The sequence below is a fragment of the Rhineura floridana genome, chromosome 3 (genome assembly GCF_030035675.1).
Source record: "Rhineura floridana isolate rRhiFlo1 chromosome 3, rRhiFlo1.hap2, whole genome shotgun sequence".
Classification (NCBI taxonomy): Eukaryota; Metazoa; Chordata; class Lepidosauria; order Squamata; family Rhineuridae; genus Rhineura; species Rhineura floridana.
In genome coordinates, this window is record NC_084482.1 from 113,067,794 (window position 1) to 113,087,220 (window position 19,427).

The window sequence follows — 19,427 nt, forward strand, 5'->3', positions numbered from 1 at the left end:
CTGAGTGAGTGGAAAAATCCAAGTTTCGGTTTCTCAGCTGCAGCTAATCAGGAGGCCTGAGAAGCTACACCTGTTTATCTGATGACAGCCTGGTACCAAGTTCAAACAGGCCTGAGAAAAGCCTGAGAACAGGGGGGAGGATGGGCCTGTTAGGTGCGAAGACTGGAGAAGCCTCGAGAAGCATTACCTCATTAGAAAGCCCCCAGATTGGCTAAAACAGTATGGTCTGTTGCTATGATCTTTTCCTTAAGTATAGAAGGTGAAACCTATAGCCTTTGTTCCCCTGGGTTCCATCTAGATGGGTGGTTACCTAAGTGGGGTTCCACTGCCTTTCCCTACCCAAACTATGCCTCTCTGGGGAGAGATGAGACTTTCAATGACTACCTCTTCAATGACTACCTAGAATGCCATCTTGCATGACTACCTAGAATACGTTAGTTATTTTGTTATTTTGGTTTGTGTCTGAATTCTCTGTTTGTGGCGCAGAGTGGTAAGCGGCGGTAACGCAGCCGAAGCTCTGCTCACGGCTGGAGTTCAATTCCAACGGAAGGAGGAAGTTGAATCTCCGGTAAAAGGGGTCGAGGTCCACTCAGCCTTCCATCCATCCGTGGTCAGTAAAATGAGTACCTGGCATACGCTGGGGGGTAAAGAAAGGCCGGGGAAGGAACTGGCAATCCCACCCCATATATACTGTCTGCCTAGTAAACATTGCAAGACGTCACCCTAAGGGTCGGAAACGACTCGCACTATAAGTGCGGGGACACCTTTACCTTTTTATTTTACCTAAGCCTCTTTTTTGGGTGTAGGTTTTAAGGAATGTTTTGCTGCTATTAATTCTGCACTTATATTTTGTTCAAATAAAGCTACTTCTTATTTACGCATGTGTGTTCTTTGCAGGAGGGGAAATTTGGCTCTGAATCCGGTACCTTGGTCACTGACCACTGACTATCGTGTTTTGGGGTTGCTTGGGGCTTCAGGACGAGGAGTGCCTGTTTGGCTCTTGCCCTTGGAAATCCCTGGCAGAACTATTTCTGGGCTCTGGGTTTCCCTTGACTCAGAGTGGTTACTCAGATTAAGGGGTGGTGGCAGCCTAGTTCCTACCTTGCAGTGTTGGTGTTGATTTACTCAACCTTGGCAAGGGGGAATAATTTGCCGGGATTAATTGCCCTAGGTTGGGAGTTGGGTCCTGGAAATACACCTAGCGCCTGTGGGGTGGCCCTAGGGCATGACAAAAACAAGCCCATTAAAACAGCAAAATGGTTAAAAAGTTAAAACAGCAACCTAAAAAATTAAACAGGAGGTTCAAGTTAGAAGATCATGGGAATGCTACATATTTATATCTATCACGTTGAAATAACCATGGGCCAGTTAGAAGACTCTGATTACAGAACATCTGATTACCCTACTTTCTGGATGTTTCCCAGGAACTGAATTCATATTGTGAATTGATATACTGTAGATACATAAGAACATAGCCATATTTGGCTAGCAGTAATTATGACTATGATTCAGATGATTTAATGTCATACGGTTCATTCATACAGCGTATTTTCTACCAAAGATTTTCCCTACAATAACTACTGAGCATAATGCGTCGTAGGAAGGGGCCAGGGATAGGATTGCTGTCAACTTCTCAGATATCAAAGAGATGTCCTTCCAGGGAATGCTAGCATGTAATTTTCATGCATGCACCCCACGGTACCTCCTGATAAATATGTTGCATTAAGTGGCCCTTGGTTAAAAATGACTTTCATTTTATATCATCATCTACACTCAGCAAGACTAATTATAGGATAAGGTGCTTCTTAAAGTCAAGCAAACCCACCAGAAGAGAAATCCTGTTCTACTTTATCAAAATGTTAAGAGAGGTAGATTCTTACCAGTGATGTAACATGTGACTTGTCTGTTTTGCTCTGAAATATCACTGTCTATAGTTCTAAGAGTGGCAATCATTTGACCAGGATCAGTATTTTCAACCACTGACCCTTTGTAGAGTTGAGAGGTGAAGTATGGAGCATTGTCATTTTCATCAGTTATGGTGACCACCACTAAGGCTTGAGAAGAAAGCTGGACTTTCCTGCCATGATCTGATGCCACAACAAAAAACTGGTAGGTTTCTTGAACCTCACAGTCTAGCTCTTTAAGAGTCATGATCCAGCCACTTTCACTGTCAATAGTGAAGAGCTCTCTGATGTTGCTTGGTTCTGATCCTAAGCTATAGCTCACTTGCCCATCAGTTCCAGAATCCTGATCGTTGGCAGTGACCTGAATCACAGTGGTTCCTGGTGGCATGTTCTCCATTACAAAGGCCCTGTAGGGATCAGCCTCAAAAATAGGCTTGTTGTCATTGACATCTTTTACATGGATGTTTATGGACACCAAAGAGACCAAGTCAGTATCTTCGTGTGAGCAGTGAGCCAAAACATCAACTTGGTACCATTTCATCTTCTCATGATCCATTGCCTTCTGGATAGTCAAGGCACCTGTTTGTTTATCCAAAGCAAATATCCCCTCTTTGTTGCTCTCAGCAGTGGTTCCTTTCACCAGACTGTAGACGATGGGGTCCTCTGCCGCAGCTCTAACTGATCCTATTTCTGATCCCTCTGGGAGGTCTTCAGATGCTGAGAAGGTGTACTGTGGCTCAGAAAACCTTGGCAAAGACACCTCCTTCGGAACGACTTGAAGATTCACTGGAACAACAGAATTCCAGTGGGGGGGCCTGGCATCTTCAGCTTTGACTTTAAAGTTTACTGTTCTATTTTCTAGCCCAAAGAGACTCTCTTTGACCTTAACAACTCCAGTGGCGGTGTTAATCTCAATCACATCCTCTGCAACAACCTCCTCCACTGAATCAACAGAGTAGATGACATCAGCATTCACTCCTTCATCAGCATCATAAGCTAGTAATTGAATGACTGGTGACCCTTTGCTCACATTGGACTGGATAGATAAGATGAATTCAGAAGCTTTGAACTGTGGTGGGTTGTCATTTTCATCTGTGAGTATGATTTTGACAGTACAGAATGCTACCTTTCCTCCCCCATCTTTGGCCATGATTTTAATAGCAACAACCCTCTCCGTGGAATTTTCTCTGTCTAACTTCTGTAGCGTTTCAATGTGCCCTTTGTCATCTATTGCAAATTTCTCTTGACCAAGCTTGTTAATGATGGTATAATCTACAGTGCCATACGGACCATCATCTGGGTCAATAGCTAACAATTCAATCACTTTGGTTCCAACCTTTGCATTTTCAGCTAATACTGCTTCATACACATCCTGCTGAAATGATGGGCTGTATTTATTTACCTTTGTAGTATTGATGTATACTGGCACTGTAGTCTTAAACACTCCATCTGATGCAGAGACCCTGAGATTGTAAGAAGATTCCAGTTCCTTTTTGCAACGATTTAGTGTGGAAATGATTCCAGAAGTGCTATCAATGGTGAAATGTCTTTTCTCATTCCCTGAAAGTATCAGGTATTCCAGTCTAGGGTTGTCCCTGCTATCAGGGTCAAAAGCTTGGACCTTTATTACAATGTGGCCACAAGGGACCATTTCACTCACATTAGCCTCATAGTGAAGCTGACTGAACTTGGGTGGGTTGTCATTGATGTCCAATATGCTGACCACCACAAGAGCTTCACTGCTGAGAGGAGGCATTCCATGATCTGTGGCTCTCACTCTAATATGAAATTCATGGTTGGCTTCATAATCTAGAACCTGAGCTGTTGTTATTCCACCTGTGCTGGCATCAACATTAAAGAATGTTGATGTGTCTGAACGATCCTCCAAGATCTTATATGAAATCACTTTGTTCCGCACTGAATCTCTGTCAGTTGCAAAGAGCTGTGCAATGGGGGTCTGAGCTGGCATGCCTTCAGAGACAGATCCAGTATAAACCACCTGAGAAAATACAGGTGAATTGTCATTAATATCCTCAACCTCTACTTCTACCATGGCTTCTGAAAAGGCACCCACTGCTGTGTCTGTAGCTCTGACAGTAAAAGCATGTTTTGTGTCAGATTCATAGTCCAGTTGGCTAGTGACCATAAGCACACCAGTCTTGAAGTCAATGTTGAAATGTTTAAGGGCTCCTTCTTCCACAATGTTGTAAATTAAGCGCAAGCCTTCAGGGCTCCGAGCCTGGATGTGGAGAACAGGTGTGTAAAGCGGAATGTTTTCAGGTACTTTCACAGTATAGAAGAGGCTTTGGAAGAGAGGATTGGATTTTTCCCTCACCATGATTAGAACCTCTTCTTCAGCATACAATGGAGGCTCACCAGCATCTCTGGCAATAACTCGTAGTGTGTATTTATTTAAAGTTTGATAATCAAGGGGTTTCTTGAGTGAGATGTCCCCTAAGTAAGGGTCAATCCAGAAATATTTGTAGTCTTCTACAAAGGAATAAAAAATGACTCCATTATTCCCTAGGTCCTGGTCAGCTGCAGAAACCTGAAAGATGACATCGCCTGGCTCAGTGCCATCTTGCATGGCTATATAATAAGGCAAATTTTCAAAATGGGGTGCATTGTCATTAACATCATCCACATGTATTTTGACAATTGCTTGAGACACCCTTGGCGGATTTCCAATGTCTTTTACTTCCACTGCAACCTCATATAAATCTTGAGTTTCACGATCAAATTCCACACCCTTAGTTTGTAGCACTCCTGAAGACTGGATCATCTTGAACCTCTCTGTGCCATTTATGATGGAGTAAAAGAGTGGTTCATTCAGCTGATTTCCAGTGACACTAAGAGAAACCAGAGTTTGAATATCTGTGGTGTTTTCCTTCACTATTGCTATATATAAATCTTGATCAAATTTTAAGGTGCTGTCTTGTGGTTCAGTAAAATTTATCCTAACTAAAGCACTAGTCATATATAAACCATCCCCGGCTTGAACTGTGAGTTCATGATAGCGTCCCAAGATGGTAGCATTCAGCACAGAGACAAGGCCAGTTGCTGGGTGGATGTAGAAAGCATGGTCAGGATTCCCTTTGACTATATTGTAGGTTATCTCCGAGTCCACATCATCTGCATGTACTGTATAAATCTCCATACCTTGATGGGCAGGAAGCCCTGCAGAAAGTTCATAATTATTTTTTGTAAATACTGGAGGGCAATCATTTATATCTCTGATATAAATGGTGACTTCAGTGGGTTTGGAAGCAAATAAAGCAGGGTTCCCACTGTCACGCACATGAACACTGAAGTGGAAAACTGGGATAAGCTCGTAATCAATATTAGCACTAGTAGTAAGAGTGCCCATGCTTGGATCTATTTTGAAAAAATCTAGTGCCTCTGGCTGCAAAATTTCATAGACCAGCAAGGCATTAGAATCTCCATCAGCATCCGATGCATGAATCACGAGTGGGGCATTGCTCTTATCCATAACCATACTACCCAATGGAACATTCTCATTGATCCAGCCGACAAAGAAAGGCTTATCAAAGATAGGCACATTGTCATTCTCATCTATGACAAAAACAAACACTGGAACATCTGTAAATGCTCCTGCCATGTTGGTGGCACGGACTTTCAGCTGATAAGATGAAGCCTGCTCAAAATCCAGGTTCCTTTGTGTAGAAATAAGGCCAGATTGATAATTGATTGAAAATAAACCATCCTTATGTCCTTCTTTTACTTCATATGTAACAGATGTAAGGCTTGTGGCTGAAACGAGGACAACTGGTGAGCCGACGACAGCAGATTCACTGATCTCTATAATATATTCCTTCTCTGAAAATTGTGGAGGTGTGCCATCAGAGGGCTTCATAAAAATGTTCACAGTCACTGAGTCCTTCAACTGTGGAAACCCTTGATCTTCTGCTTTTACAGTGAGAACAAATCTCTCTTGCTTGGACCGATCCAGCTTCTGAGAAACTGTAATAATTCCAGAGAACTTGTCGATAGTGAAGAAGTCCCCATTGTTCCCTGAAAATGAAGAAAGAAAAACTAAAATGAAGACAACAAAAACACTTTTAAACCGACATTATGCTTATTGGTTTCCATCTACCTGCCTGGCCTGATATACTAAAAAGTACCCATTTCATTTACTGGGAACTAATAGTTCTTAAACCAGTTGTTGATAAAACAGCAATGACTCAATTTAGTCTCCGGGGCTTGTGCTCCAAAGATAGTACCATATATTCCTAATATAACAGCCTTTGTAACGGACAACAGGCAAAGCAAAAGGGCTAATGGCAGATTCTGATCTATTTTACTTGGAAGTAAGTCACTGATTTTTAGTGACACTTTTTTTTGAAAAAGGATTGCAGCTTTTGGGACAAATAATTCTGTTCAAAAGGGTATAGGAGGTGAGTAACTTTCCCTTCACTGGCAGGCTGCACTTCGTTTAAAGAGATTAAGTAATGTGAAACTGTATCAGCCATGGATCAACTAAAAAAGTTAACAGACTTTCCTGCTGTAGTTAAGCTCTGATAGTTTGAAGTTGTGAGGCAGCGAAAACTGATATGGAAGAAAGTATGTTTACATTGCACTGTAGGAGCCAATGGCCTGAACTCAAAGAAGAAAAATGCTCGTAGAAAAATTGCTGCTGGGATTTGTTCAATCCATTGGCTAAACAGGGTGGCCTTTTTATTTTCTTGTTTTAAGATACCACTTATATCCAGAATGAGCAGAGCGAAATTGATTTGCTGAACATTTTATGACCTTCCCACATGTTACAACGGTGATGACAGAATAAATAAAATACGGTGCTGTACTGACTGCGATTGCTAAGCAAACCAATGCAAAGGAAAAATCCCTTTACAATTGTCTTTAGTATTGTTGCCACTGGGGGTAGCCTGGAGAAATGCCTCACAGAATGAAAGATGCTGCTAGCAGATGCACTGGGAAAAAGATAACATTTTGTATACACTGCGTTACAAATACCAGGTGGCAGAATACTCTACGTTTATTTATTTAATTTATATCCCGCCCTTCCTCCCAGAAGGAGCCCAGGGTGGCAAACAAAAACACCAAAAGCACTTTAGAACATCCTAAGAACAAAATACTTTAAAACATATTAAAACAAAACATCTTTAAAGAAAAACTTTAAAAACATCTTAAAAAGCAATTCCAGCACAGACACAACTGGGAGAAAGCATACGTGGGAATAAGTGGTTGTTCACGATGCTTCTCAGCTGCTGTAGATAAGCCTGTGCTACAAGATGAACATGAACTGGCAGTGCCTGGCTCCAGTTTTCAGAGGGCTGACCATATCACCAGCTGCTGCTGTTGCTACTCTTCTTCCTCATCACTGCTACTAATGAGCAAGCAGGAAATAAGAAGCTGCCTTATACTGTGTTAGATCATTGGCTCACCTAGCTTGATACTTCCTACACTGACTGGCAGCAGCTTCTAGTGTTTCAGTCAGGGTTCTCTCCCAGCCCTACATGGAGATATCAGGTTTTGAACCTGGGACCTCTTGCATGCAAAGCAGATGCTCTACCACTGAGCTATGGCCATTTCCATGCAGACAGCAGCATCTACTGCTTCTCTTTCTTGGCCATTGTTTGGGCCAGAGTGAGAGGCAGGTAAACAAGCAGGTTGCAATGGTGTAGAGAAGGAGCAGGTCCGTGGGAGCTCTTGACGGAGGGCCCCCTGCTGGAGTCTGAGCCCTCATGGCAGATGCCAACTACACCAACCCTCAATGCTGGCCCGGCAAACTCATGTTAAGGAAAAAATGGCCAATGCATTTGAAGCCTGTGGTTCTATTTGGGGGACCCAGGGGCACTGTCTTCAGTTCACAAGGGTGAGGAAAGACATAGGAAGAGCCTGCTGAATCAGGATAAAGGCCCATGTCGTCCAGCATTTTGTTTTCACAACACAGTACATTTATATGCATAAGTAGGACATTCAGGGAAGAGCCTTGGCTCAGTGGTAGAGCATCTGCCTTATATGCAGAAGGTCCAAGGTTCAGTCCCTGTCATCTCCAGATAGTGCTGGGAGAGAACTCTTTCTGAAATCCTGGACAGCTGCTCCCAGTTGACATGAACAATACTGAGCTAGATGGACCAATGGTCTGACTCTATATAAGGCAGTTACTACACCAGTGCACTCCATTTCATGTAATTTTCCTATTCCTATTTACAGCATATTGGAAAATACCATATTTAGCGAACACATGGCATTGCACTCATTATTCAGAGAAAAATCATGTTCATAGCCAGCTATAACTAGCTCAAGTCCCTTACCTGCCTCAAGGCAGTAGTGGATTTCAGCATTAACTCCTTGGTCTTGATCCAGGGCCCGGACTTGCACAACCTCCGTGCCTATTGGGACTGCGTCAGGAACGTCTGCTTTATAATGGAGGCTGGTGAACTGGGGCGGATGGCTGTTGCAATCCTCTATGTGGATGACAACTCTAGCAAAGTCTCGCTTGATTGGGACTTCCTGGTCTCGCACCTGAGTGGCAGAATGGGTGAACATGTGAATGCTGATCTTAGAGAAGAGAGGTCATTACTATATGACACTTTCCAGAATGCCAAGTGGACCTGGGGGAAAAGGTCAACATGGACTTGATGTCATTGCCACTCTTATTCGTTTGGATGAATCCATGAGCTGCAACTCAGTCCCCTGATTCAAAGGAGTAACTGCCTATGACGGCAACAGAAAAAGGCTCTTCACCTGCATGTGCATCAGCTCCTGGCTCACTGCCATTACACAGTGGGCCGGCCACTGCCAGAGCAGACGTGGCTTCTGTTGTCTCCCCGTGTCCAAGTTGAGTTCAGTCCCGGGACACAATGAGAGGCTTGGTTCAGCTACTAGGGACAAGGCTTGGGTGCAGACCAGAGGGAAGACCTGCTCCCTTTAGTCTAGGCCTGGGCTATAAATAAGAGCCCGCAGCTTTGGCAGTCGGTGCCAACACTGACTTCCCCACACTCCCTCCCTCTGTTTCTGAACTCTGACTGTGGATGTCCGTTAGTCACTGTTTGACAGAGCCAGAATGGAATTTTACTCCCAGTCACAATTGGTCCATGACTGTGAGGTTTTTCTCCTTCTCATAGTAAGAGTGTATGTTTGCGTATGTTATACATATTTTATGTATTATTTACTGCCACAACTTTGGTGGAGAGGGAATTGGGCAGGATCTGTAGCTTATGAGGGGACCTCCTAAAAGGGGTTTTGGGGGTGGTGCTTCAAGGCCTCAGCCCTACCTCAGCAGGGAAGGGGGACTGGCCACATACCCAGGTTGCCTGCTGGGCCCACTAGAGCAGGCCACACCGTGATTGTCCTGAAGAGCTTGCCAACTCCCACCTGGTGGCCCCACCAGTTGGCAAATCAATCAGCAGGTGGGCTGCCCCATGACAAATCCTTGCCCCTTGCCCTGCCAGCCCAGGATATACAGTTGTGGACTTAGTTAACCCATAATGGTCTCTTTGTGTTTCATTGCACCCTGGTGACATGCCTAGCTGCACACAACACACAAGTATACACTGAGTGCAGGTCTCTCTATAGGAGCTATTAACATTTAGAAAAACTGCTGTAGATCACTCCGAGCCCATGAGATAGAGTGGAATATAAATCAAATACATAAAGTGGGTTGTTTTTCTGTGACCTGCATACCATGACTGTCAAGGTGTGCAGCGACATGGATTGAGAATCAAGCCCTGCCATAGTCATGAGTGTGCCACTGCTTGGGTCCATCTGAAAGAGCTTCATGCTTCTGGGATCCACGCTGCTCTGAAGGGTGTAGATCAGCCCTTTCCCGCCATCCTCGTCTGTTGCACTGACCCAGGCGATTTCTGTCCCAGGAGGCGTGTCTTCTGGAATGCGTGCCTCATACTGGTACTCCAAGAACTGGGGGCAATGCTGGTTAATGTCAATCACACGGATATAGGCCTGTGGGAGTGTGGAGAGAAAGTGTGTAGTAGAGACTGTACTGGTCTGGTCTGAGGTTATTTCCTAGAGAAGTGCAGCAATTTTCACAGGATACCCTGTTATAGTGATTTTTCTCTTAGGGTGGCTTTGGAAGCATGCAACATGTTATTTTTAGCAGGCTTTGGATGTATGCTCCCTGCCATCTGTTTAAATGCACATCCAAAGCATGTGCTCCAATGAGCCTTCTATCATTTCATTCTAATTGCTATAGTGATCTGTGCAATTTTTGTAAGTGATTTGATGCGAGGCTGGTTTGAGGGATGCTGGGCAAAGTGTCTTTGGTGGCCCCCTTCCGCTATTGGTAGGCCCTGGTGGGTTTACCTGGCAGCAGTAGTAGGTAATAGCAGTGACCCAAGCAGCACCAGGTGGCTGGAGCCATTGTTTTAATTCCCTACAATGAGTGGCATTCAGCTAAATCCTACTCAGAGCAGACCCATTGAAATTAGTGGACCTATGTTAGCCATGTCTATTAACTTCAATGGGTCTGCTCTGAGTAGGAGTAGCACAGAACACCACCCAACGTCCCAGAGTGACACTACATTGGGGTATGGTGGGAAACTAAAATAGCAGTCAGAGACAGCTGCTTGTGGTGCCTACAAGAGGTCCCAGGGCAAGTGTCAGTGGTGGGCCTGACCTGGGTGCCCAGCCTGGATTTGATGACTATACCTGAAATGATGGCCTCATGGGGCAAGGAGCATAGCTCAGTGGCAGAACATCTGCTTTGCATGCAGAAGGTCCCAGGTTCAATCTCCAGCATCTCCAGGGCTGGGAATGTGCTGTCTGAAACCCTAGACAGCCAGTGCCAGTCAGCTAGATGGACCTTGGAATAAGACTGGGTATCAGGTAACTTCCTGCGTTCCTATAAACTCTAGTAAATGAAATGACATAGGTTGGCCCAGACAGTCAGATTAAATGGAAGTGTGGGCAAATGAGGCTGAGGACTGTAAGGCCAAGAAGAAGGGAAAGGGGAACAAAAGGGGTGAGACACTTAGAGGAAGGGCAGTAGCTCAGTGGTAGAGCATCTGCTTTACATGAAGAAGGTCCCCCAGTCAATCCCCAGAATCTTCAGTTAGAGCTGAGAGGCACTCTCTGCTTGAAACCCCAGAGAGCTGCTGCCAGTCAATGTAGACAATACAGAGCTACATGGACCAATGGGTCTGACTCAGTATAAGGCAGCTTCCCACAAATGTTTGGCAATAACTGGTTTGGCTGCATTGGATATGTTACTTTTGAACAAGCATCAAAATTACAGAATATCTGGTGCAGCTCCACTTCTGTTGATTCCATTCTAGGAAACTAATTGAATAAATATAAGTATGTAATGTGGGAAGCGTACATATATCAGAAGCAGCAGGGAAACAGATTTACAAGAGCTTGCATGCGTAACAGGAAAAATACACCCTTCCCTAAGCTTGCTGTCAAATGTTGCAAAGAGAATTTGGCAGTTTCCTTCTATTTGATCCGATTGCTTTTCATCGCACAACCGCATCTTGGAAAGAGACAGCCTGCTAGCTTTCTTCAATGAAATTCAACTTTCCATGATTTTGCAAGAGCAGATTTTGCAAGAGCAGGTTCACCAACATATCCAGCAGTGATTGTCACTGCCAAAGTAAACAGAGAAAAAAGTTCCTAGAGGCCGGGATTCCATGTCAGCCAAGGTGTGAGAGGATGACTCTCAATGACAGAATAATGTTCTAAAGACATTGGAAATTGCATTGACCTGCTACTGGGTCAGCAGCCTCAGAATCTGCTTCCCACAATTTCCCATGTTATACATAAATTTAATGGGTATTAGTAAAGCAATGATCAGATTAGATCCCTATTGTAAAGGTTGTTTTTCTAGGTAAACCTCTATATATGAACTTGTTAGCAGAAGTGAAAGATGAGGCTGCCTACCTGATGGAGACAAAACATGTCTACGCTATAAATATCTGGTTATTTTGAACTCATTAGCTGTCATGGCTACCCACCAGGAGCCCTTGAATTGCCGCTCTTGGATGAGACTACAGATCTCTAGCAAATCATTCTCAGTACCTTGACAAAATTTACAATTCCCATTTTTTTTCAGAGAGGCTATGGTAGCAAAACCAGTTTCAATGCAGTTTAGCTGTGTCTTAGGATCTTGCATGAACATGTATGAAGGAAAGAGGTGGATTGGTGGAACAAGGAACAATTTCTATTCCTCACCTTTCTCTTGGTTTTACCAATAGGCCTTATAAATCATGCCAGTTATGTGCAACAGACAACTGCATTAGATTCAGAGTTATTCCCATCAAGCAGACATGCAGGTGCAGGAGAAAAGATCATAGTCTCTTTGCTTCTCCCCAGTCATTTTGCTGCTAAGCTACAATGAGTTAAGCCATGGTTTGGCTTAACATGTGGCTTAGCTGAAAACCATAGGAGAAAACTTGGTTATAGCTTGTGGTCTGTCCGAAGAGAGCTAAACCACGAGTCCAGCTTCGGATGACACACTAAGTCAAACCATGTCTTAAGGTCAGCTCCATGCAGTAGCACAAGCGACCAGGGAGGAGCAAAGTAGCCACAATTTCCTCTCTGGGAGCCTGCACATTTGCTCATTCATATTAAGCCATTGCTTGGCTTAGCATTTCATGCATGCTGGGCTCCTGAATCTTCAAATACTAGAGTACGGCAGGATCTGCTGAGGAAGCTATTTAAGAAAGAGTGACACCTTTGTTAACAGTGTTCTCTTGTTTATTCTTTGAGGTGCTGCCTAAAATAAGACATTTGAGACTCCAACTGACCAAAGGATGAAGAAGTTTGAGTATTGAGCTTGGGTCGTCCCCCAAGTGTACTTGCATTAAACACTTTGTTGCAGGCAATCTACATAGGGCAAAGTTGGTGCCCTGATAGCACCTTATCCCCCAATCTTATATATATATATATATATATATATATATATATATATATATATATATATATATATATATATATATATATATATACACACATATATATATATATATATACACATACATATATATATATATATATATATACATATATATATATATATATATATATACATATATATATATATATATATATATGAGAGAGAGAGAGAGATTTTCAGTATTTGTGCAAAATAAACTTTTGAGAGTGCTTTATTTGCGCATGCATAGCCCTTTCTAGTTTTTATTCAAGCTCCCCATAGATTACAGAAGAGTTTGGAGAATAGGGCTTTGTAGATGCTCACCTGTGTCCAAATGATGCTCGATCCACCAGTGACCTCTACTGTGAGGTTGTAGTTTGATCTTTTCTTTGCATCCAGGGTTTTTGCAATAACAATGCTGCCAGTGCTCTTCTCAATGTCAAAATCCATTTCATCATCACCACCTTAGAAGAGAGAGATAACTTAAGTAGATAGGAACATAGGAAGCTACCTTATATTGAATCAGACCACTGGTCCATCCAGGTCAGTATTGTCAACACTGACTGGCAGCAGCTCTCCAGGTTTTCAGATAGGGTTTTCTCCCAGCCCTGCCAGGAGATGTCAGGGACTGATAGGAACTATGATGGAGAAGGCCTGATGTTTGAATACCACTGTCTCCCAGGAAGGGGGCAGAAGGGGGTAATCCTTGCAGATGGCAGCATTTGTAACAAATGAAATATATCTAGATGGAGGTTGCAGGCTAGCAAAAAGTGGATGGGAAATCTCTGTGAAAGGCCTACTTTGTTGTTGCAGTGACATTCAAGGTGAAGGGAGGGAGCTGAAATCAACCAGTGGGATAGAGAAGAGCATGTTCTGCTGAAAAGAAGGAATAGCAGGGTAATTTGGCAGTGGAGAGTAAATTTGTTGGCTTCACTTCAGAGTGCGATGTGTAAACCAGTTCCCCTCTCTCTCATAGCTCTGTTGAGACTTGCCTTGATCCATGGAGGAGTCCTGGGCAATGGCAAACATATGTGAAATTTTGTAATAGGAGTAAGCTGGTTCACAGCACCTGAGAAACTGACCAATGTGTTTTGGAAGGCACTTGGGAGCTCTTGTTCATTTCCCCACCATTACTTACAGTGGGATATGGACTTAAAACTGCACATTTAGCATCTGAGGATGGAAATCAGCAAGACACCTTTATTCTCCAACAATCCATTCACAGGGACAGAATAAAGCTAAAGAGCAGGCTGCACAGCAGATGAATGGTGATCAGAAGCCAGTCATTCCGGCATAGACTTGCACAACCTGTGGCCTGCCAAGTTAAATGCAGCACACCACAAACTATGGTGACCCAGTGGGGTCTGCAAAATTGGAGTGTTACTTGGCAGGCTACAGTACAAGTTGGGCAGGCTGCTTTCAGCTTCTAGAGCCACAAGTTGTACAAGCCTGTCTACAATATTAGGCTACACTCCAAGCAAGGTTCCTTAGAGAGATCTCTTTGTGTGACTATACTCTAAGCCAGAGAGCTTATCCAAGGCTGCTTCCACACAAGACATTTCACTGTGGAATAGCCACCCTGTGTTCACTGACATCTGCAGGAAGCCATCAGCAAAACATCCTCCTTCAAGTTTTGTCCCCTTCAGCTTCCATCTCCCATCCCCCACACCATCCCCAAGCTTAGAAAATCCAACTTTTTTTGTGTGGTATTGAGACAGATGTAGGAGCAGGATACTAAACAAACCATATCAGAAAGTGCATGGGGGCGTTTGTGGGAGAAGCAGCCAATTAAATCCATTTCTGCAGCAGCTAAGGAAAATTCTCTGAAATGGATTCATAGGTGGTATTGGACCCCATTACGTTTAGCATGTTTTATTAAGTCAATGAGCGGCCACTGCTGGAAGGCATAAGGGAAAGGGGATCTTTTATTCATATGTGTTGGGAATGCCCTAATGTTTCTGTATATTAGAAGATGATATTTCATGAAATAGGAGTTGGCACGAAGCAAGATTTACAGTTATACCCACAATTGGCCCATCTTAATATTTGGGAAGGGGCTAATGAAGATTAGGAAGCAAATCTGTTATTTCTTATATGGTGTTGCCTGCATGCATGGAAACTGTAAGGAAGTTAGCAGATAAAGTGTTTTTTGAAAATTGGCTTTCCAATTGGAATATCTCTTTAGCTGAGAAAATGACTTTCAATATAAAGCTTGCTAAAGGGACAGCAGAGGCATTTGACTATGATGTTACGTGGAGTCCTCTTATAGACGGTTTCAATACAAACAGGCATAAGATACATTTGTCCAATATGTTCTTGCATTTATGGGGTAAGCAGTTAGTCATACTTGCTTCATGTATTTTGCAAGATTCTTTTTCTTCATGTATAAAAAGACTGATGCATGTAGTTGATGACCCAAGGGTGGGGAAGGGGGTTTATTGTTCTGTATTTGATGTCATATAATTAATAAAATGAAACAAAAATCCAACTTTTGAACACAATGGAACATCTGCACCATTTCCCCAGGGGAGATGACTCATCACACAGCTATTTCATGGCTTTTTCTGCCACACAGGGCCTGTATAGTTTGCTATAACTATATCCTGCTCTATGATCTGTCCCTCTTTTCTAGAAATCAACCCTGTCATATTACCTCTTCCATTTCTTTTACCTTTCCCCCCTTAAATTGTAGGCATATTGTGTGGGATGGGGCAGGGATCATGATCAGAACAGTAGTGATAGTCCATGCCATAGTCCTGACAAATATCTCTACCAACATTTGCAACTGAGAAAAGGGAAACTGCCTTTGGGGAGACTTTGAGAAAGGGTCACCAGGGTCTACTGTGCCATGGGGTGGAGGACAGCCTTGATGCAGGAAAGACAGTAACTATGGCCATCCAAGAACTCCAAGAATTGTAGGTGAGACTACAAGATCTCTAACGAATAATTCTCAATATCCTGACCAAATTTACAATTCCCAGGTTTCTTCAGAGAAACCAGTTTCAAGGCAGTTGTAGGTTCTTTCTGTGTTTCACATTGGAGAGAAGGGATGCAGAAGCTACAGGAAGGGATGGAGACTTCGTTCATTTTGGTCCCCTCAGTTTCTCATTATCAGGAGGTCCGTTCCGTACAACATTGGAAGCGGACCTTTAGTGTAGTGGCATCTACCCTTTGGAATTCCCTCCCCTTGAATATTAGACAGGTGCCATCTCTGTTATCTTTTCGGTGCCTACTGAAGACCTTCCTCTTTCAAAAAGGCTTTTAAGTTGAAACCTTATCCCAGTCTGCGTCTGTGCTGGAATTGCTTTTTAAGATATTTTAAAAACTTTTTTTTAAAATGATGTTTTTAAAGATGTTTTGTTTTAATATGTTTTTAACAAGCATGTTGTTAAATATTTTTTGTTGTAATATATTTTAAAGTCTGTTTTTATGAGGTGTCAGAGTGTTTTTAGTGCATCTATTTGCCACCCTGGACTCCTACTGGGAGGAAGGGCAGAATATAAATCCAATAAATAAATAAATAAACAAACAAACAAACAAATAAATAAATTCAGTTCTCCACAATTCTGCAGCAATTTGCAATTTTTTTTAAAAAAAATCCTCATGAAAATTTTGCATTTTAGAGTAAATTTCTCCTAACACATTTTTGTATGCAGTTTTAACTAACATACACATTTTGCAAGCAATTTCTTCTAATACAGCACATTTTGTATGTTATTTTCCCTAATATAGTCATTTTTATGCACAGCTTTCTTCTAATAGATGCATTTGTGTAAATATTATTTGGATGGAGGACTGCACTGCTCTGTAAAATTTGGGTAAGTGCGAATTTTGAAGAACGGCTGTGTTTCAGTTCTCATATCATTTTGGAAAGTGTGAATTCTTTAGATTCAGCTTTAAATGTAAACTGAATCTGCCCCATTCTTAGCTACAGGTAACAAAGGAAACATTAAGATGCTATTCCTGACTTTCTGAAAAGCTGAAGCAATAATATATGGACTGGGAATGTAGCCCTCCTAGTATAGCCATGTGACTTGGTAACACTGGAGAAAGTAGTAAAGTGTAAAGATGATGTTTCAAATTAAACACAATAAGTACAGAAAATGGCACAAGGTGACAGGGTGAAGCATTGCTGGTCATCAGTGATCTCATAGGTAATAATCAGTTAGCGCCTATTACACTCACAAAAGTATATTCCACAATAGCAATTCATATAACTATAGAACCATTAACGCAGGGAAGAATCTTTGGTTTGTGTAACAGGGAAAATATCTCCAGGTGGGGAAAACGGTGTTTGGTTCTACTGCAATGATTTAGGATGAACCAAGGACAAAAATCAGAGCCAGACAGAGACTGAAATATGGGAAGAAACAAAGTAGGGGCCTTTATAGAAAAAGGAACAAAAAGGGAAGGGCTGACGGACAGGGTGAGACAATGTCTGGAAGAAAATGAATGTGCAACTATTTGAGCTGACAGGTAAGGACACTGCCTGATTGGCATTATGAATCGCTTCAGCAGACAAGTGGAATGGAAGGATGTTGTAGCACTGAGGCACTGAGGAAAGCTTCTGGCTTGGAACTCAAGGCCAGACCTCTGTATGTGAACCTGCAATGTCCTTTGCTATAATGCTAGGGAAAGTCATCCTTTTCTGGGCAAACCAAATGGACCTGAACAGGTGAAGATATAGACCACACTCCCAGTGTGAGCTAAGGCTCTTTGCTCCACCCCAGATGGCCATAACAGAAAAGAGAGAGGATGAACTCCTTGCTTGTTCTGTGTTGTGTGAAAAATGGAATATTTCATTGGGGGGAGGACTGCTAATTTCAGTCATCAACAAAGGAGTCTTGTGGCACCTTAAATACTTAAAAACATTATTTATTTCAGTCATGTCATCCTATTTGAAAGCAAGATTATTTTGTTGAATGTTTCCCAGGCCATAATCCTGACAAAAATCCCTCCTGGACTGCTTTGCACATTGCACATTTGTACATGGAGATTAACCTTCATATAGAGGAGAAAAATCCAGATGCTCTAGTATGGGGGTAGTCAATGTGGAGCTCTCCAGTTACTGGACTACAATTTCCATCATTCCTGGTCATTGGCTATGCTAGCTGGGGCTGATGGAAGTTGTAGTCCAAAATATCTGAAGGTTACCACATTGGCTATCCTCACAGTAGTGTATGAAGTACTTGTGCAAGTTTTGTTTTGCACTGCAGGCACTCAAGTGAGCAGTCACTGTACTGCAGCAACTGCCCAATTTGTGTAATCAGTGTGTGTGTGTGTGTGTTTGTGTGTGGTGGGAGGGGGATACTTGCACCAATGTTCCTATACAATAACTGACCTGCCTTTCAAGATGGTTCAGAAATTGCTGCTAGTTCAGAATGCAGCAGCCAGATTGATAATAGGGGCCAAGTAGTCTGATCATAGTACACCAAATCTGGCCTGGCTGCACTGGCTGTCAATATGTTTCCAAATCCAATTTAACAGACTGGTCTTAACCTACAAAGTCTTTTTCAACTTGGGACCCCAATATTTCTTTGAGTGTCACTACCAGCATGAGTCCAGACAGACCCCCTACATCATCAACTGAAGCCCTCCTCCATAGGCTCCTCTGAGAGATGTTCAAAGAGCATGTGAAAGAGAGAGCGCATTTTCAGTGGTGGCTCCCTGGTCTATTGAATGCTTTCCCTAATGAGGCCCACCTGGCACCAACTTTAATATCTTTTCAGTACTAGGTTAAAACATTCCTCTTCTCCCAGGCATTCAGGGGTATTTGATGGTATTTTAGGGGTTATTTCATATATTTATGTTCTGTTGGACATTGTTGGCTGTTATGCCAAGATGGTATAAATATTAAGGGGGTGGGATTTTTAAAAAAATATTCTATTGTTTTAGTTACTTTGTTAAATTTTTCATGTTATTCTCTGTAAGTCTCCTTGAGACTTTGTAAGCATATAAGGGACCTAAGAACTGTAATAAATGGCAATAAAAACACACACAGAGAGAGAGAGTTTTTCCTCTATGGAGAGCAAACTCTAGGTGTTTGAATTAGGGGGTGAGCAGAAGACCTCGGGCATCCTGGGTTGTAAGAAGCGCCAAAGCACCAAAGTTGGGTGTTTTCATTGTGCAGCTTAGGTATTGCCTATCTTGGATTTACACTTCTTTTTCTTAGCCTCCCACAAATGGACTTCCAGATGAAGAAGAGTCATCTTCTATACTGGGGTCTCTTCTAGGAGACCTGCTTCATCCTATGGATTGTCAAGGTATGTTTATTCAGTTCATGCAGTTTGGGGTGTTTCTACTGAAATAGTCTCTGCAGCATGCCTTTGTTCCTTTGCCTAGCAATCTGCCCTTTTCTCCAATGTCCAATGCCATTATCCAGGACTGGTATGTAGGCTAGACGTGTACCTCACTTCTATACCATTTGTTTTTAATTTTGGTGGGGTCAACTGCAGTTCAACAAGGTCAGGAGTACTAGGAACTCTAGAGCTTTTGAGGGAAATTGTCAATCAATGAAAAATTATCCAGCTCCTCATCCCATATTCCCATTCATGGAGCCCATAAAGGCAAACAAATTATCCTTGGTTGGGTCCTGTCGACATCTGGGTTTAACAGAGGTTGAGACAAGTGGTAGCAAAAGACCAGTAGGG

The 19,427-nt window shown here is 42.6% G+C and overlaps 1 protein-coding gene across 1 annotated transcript in view; it reads right to left on the bottom strand.

Annotated features, from left to right (window-relative positions):
* The window catches only part of FAT2 (FAT atypical cadherin 2), a 137,732-nt gene that overhangs the window by 47,724 nt on the left and 70,581 nt on the right, over positions 1-19,427 (bottom strand). Inside the window, exons 7-10 of the mRNA XM_061617424.1 lie at positions 13,102-13,241; positions 9,573-9,848; positions 8,201-8,411; positions 1,881-5,936 (exon numbers count right to left, since the gene is read on the bottom strand). Coding sequence (XP_061473408.1) covers positions 1,881-5,936; positions 8,201-8,411; positions 9,573-9,848; positions 13,102-13,241 — 4,683 coding nt within the window. The remainder of the gene's footprint in view (positions 1-1,880; positions 5,937-8,200; positions 8,412-9,572; positions 9,849-13,101; positions 13,242-19,427) is intronic.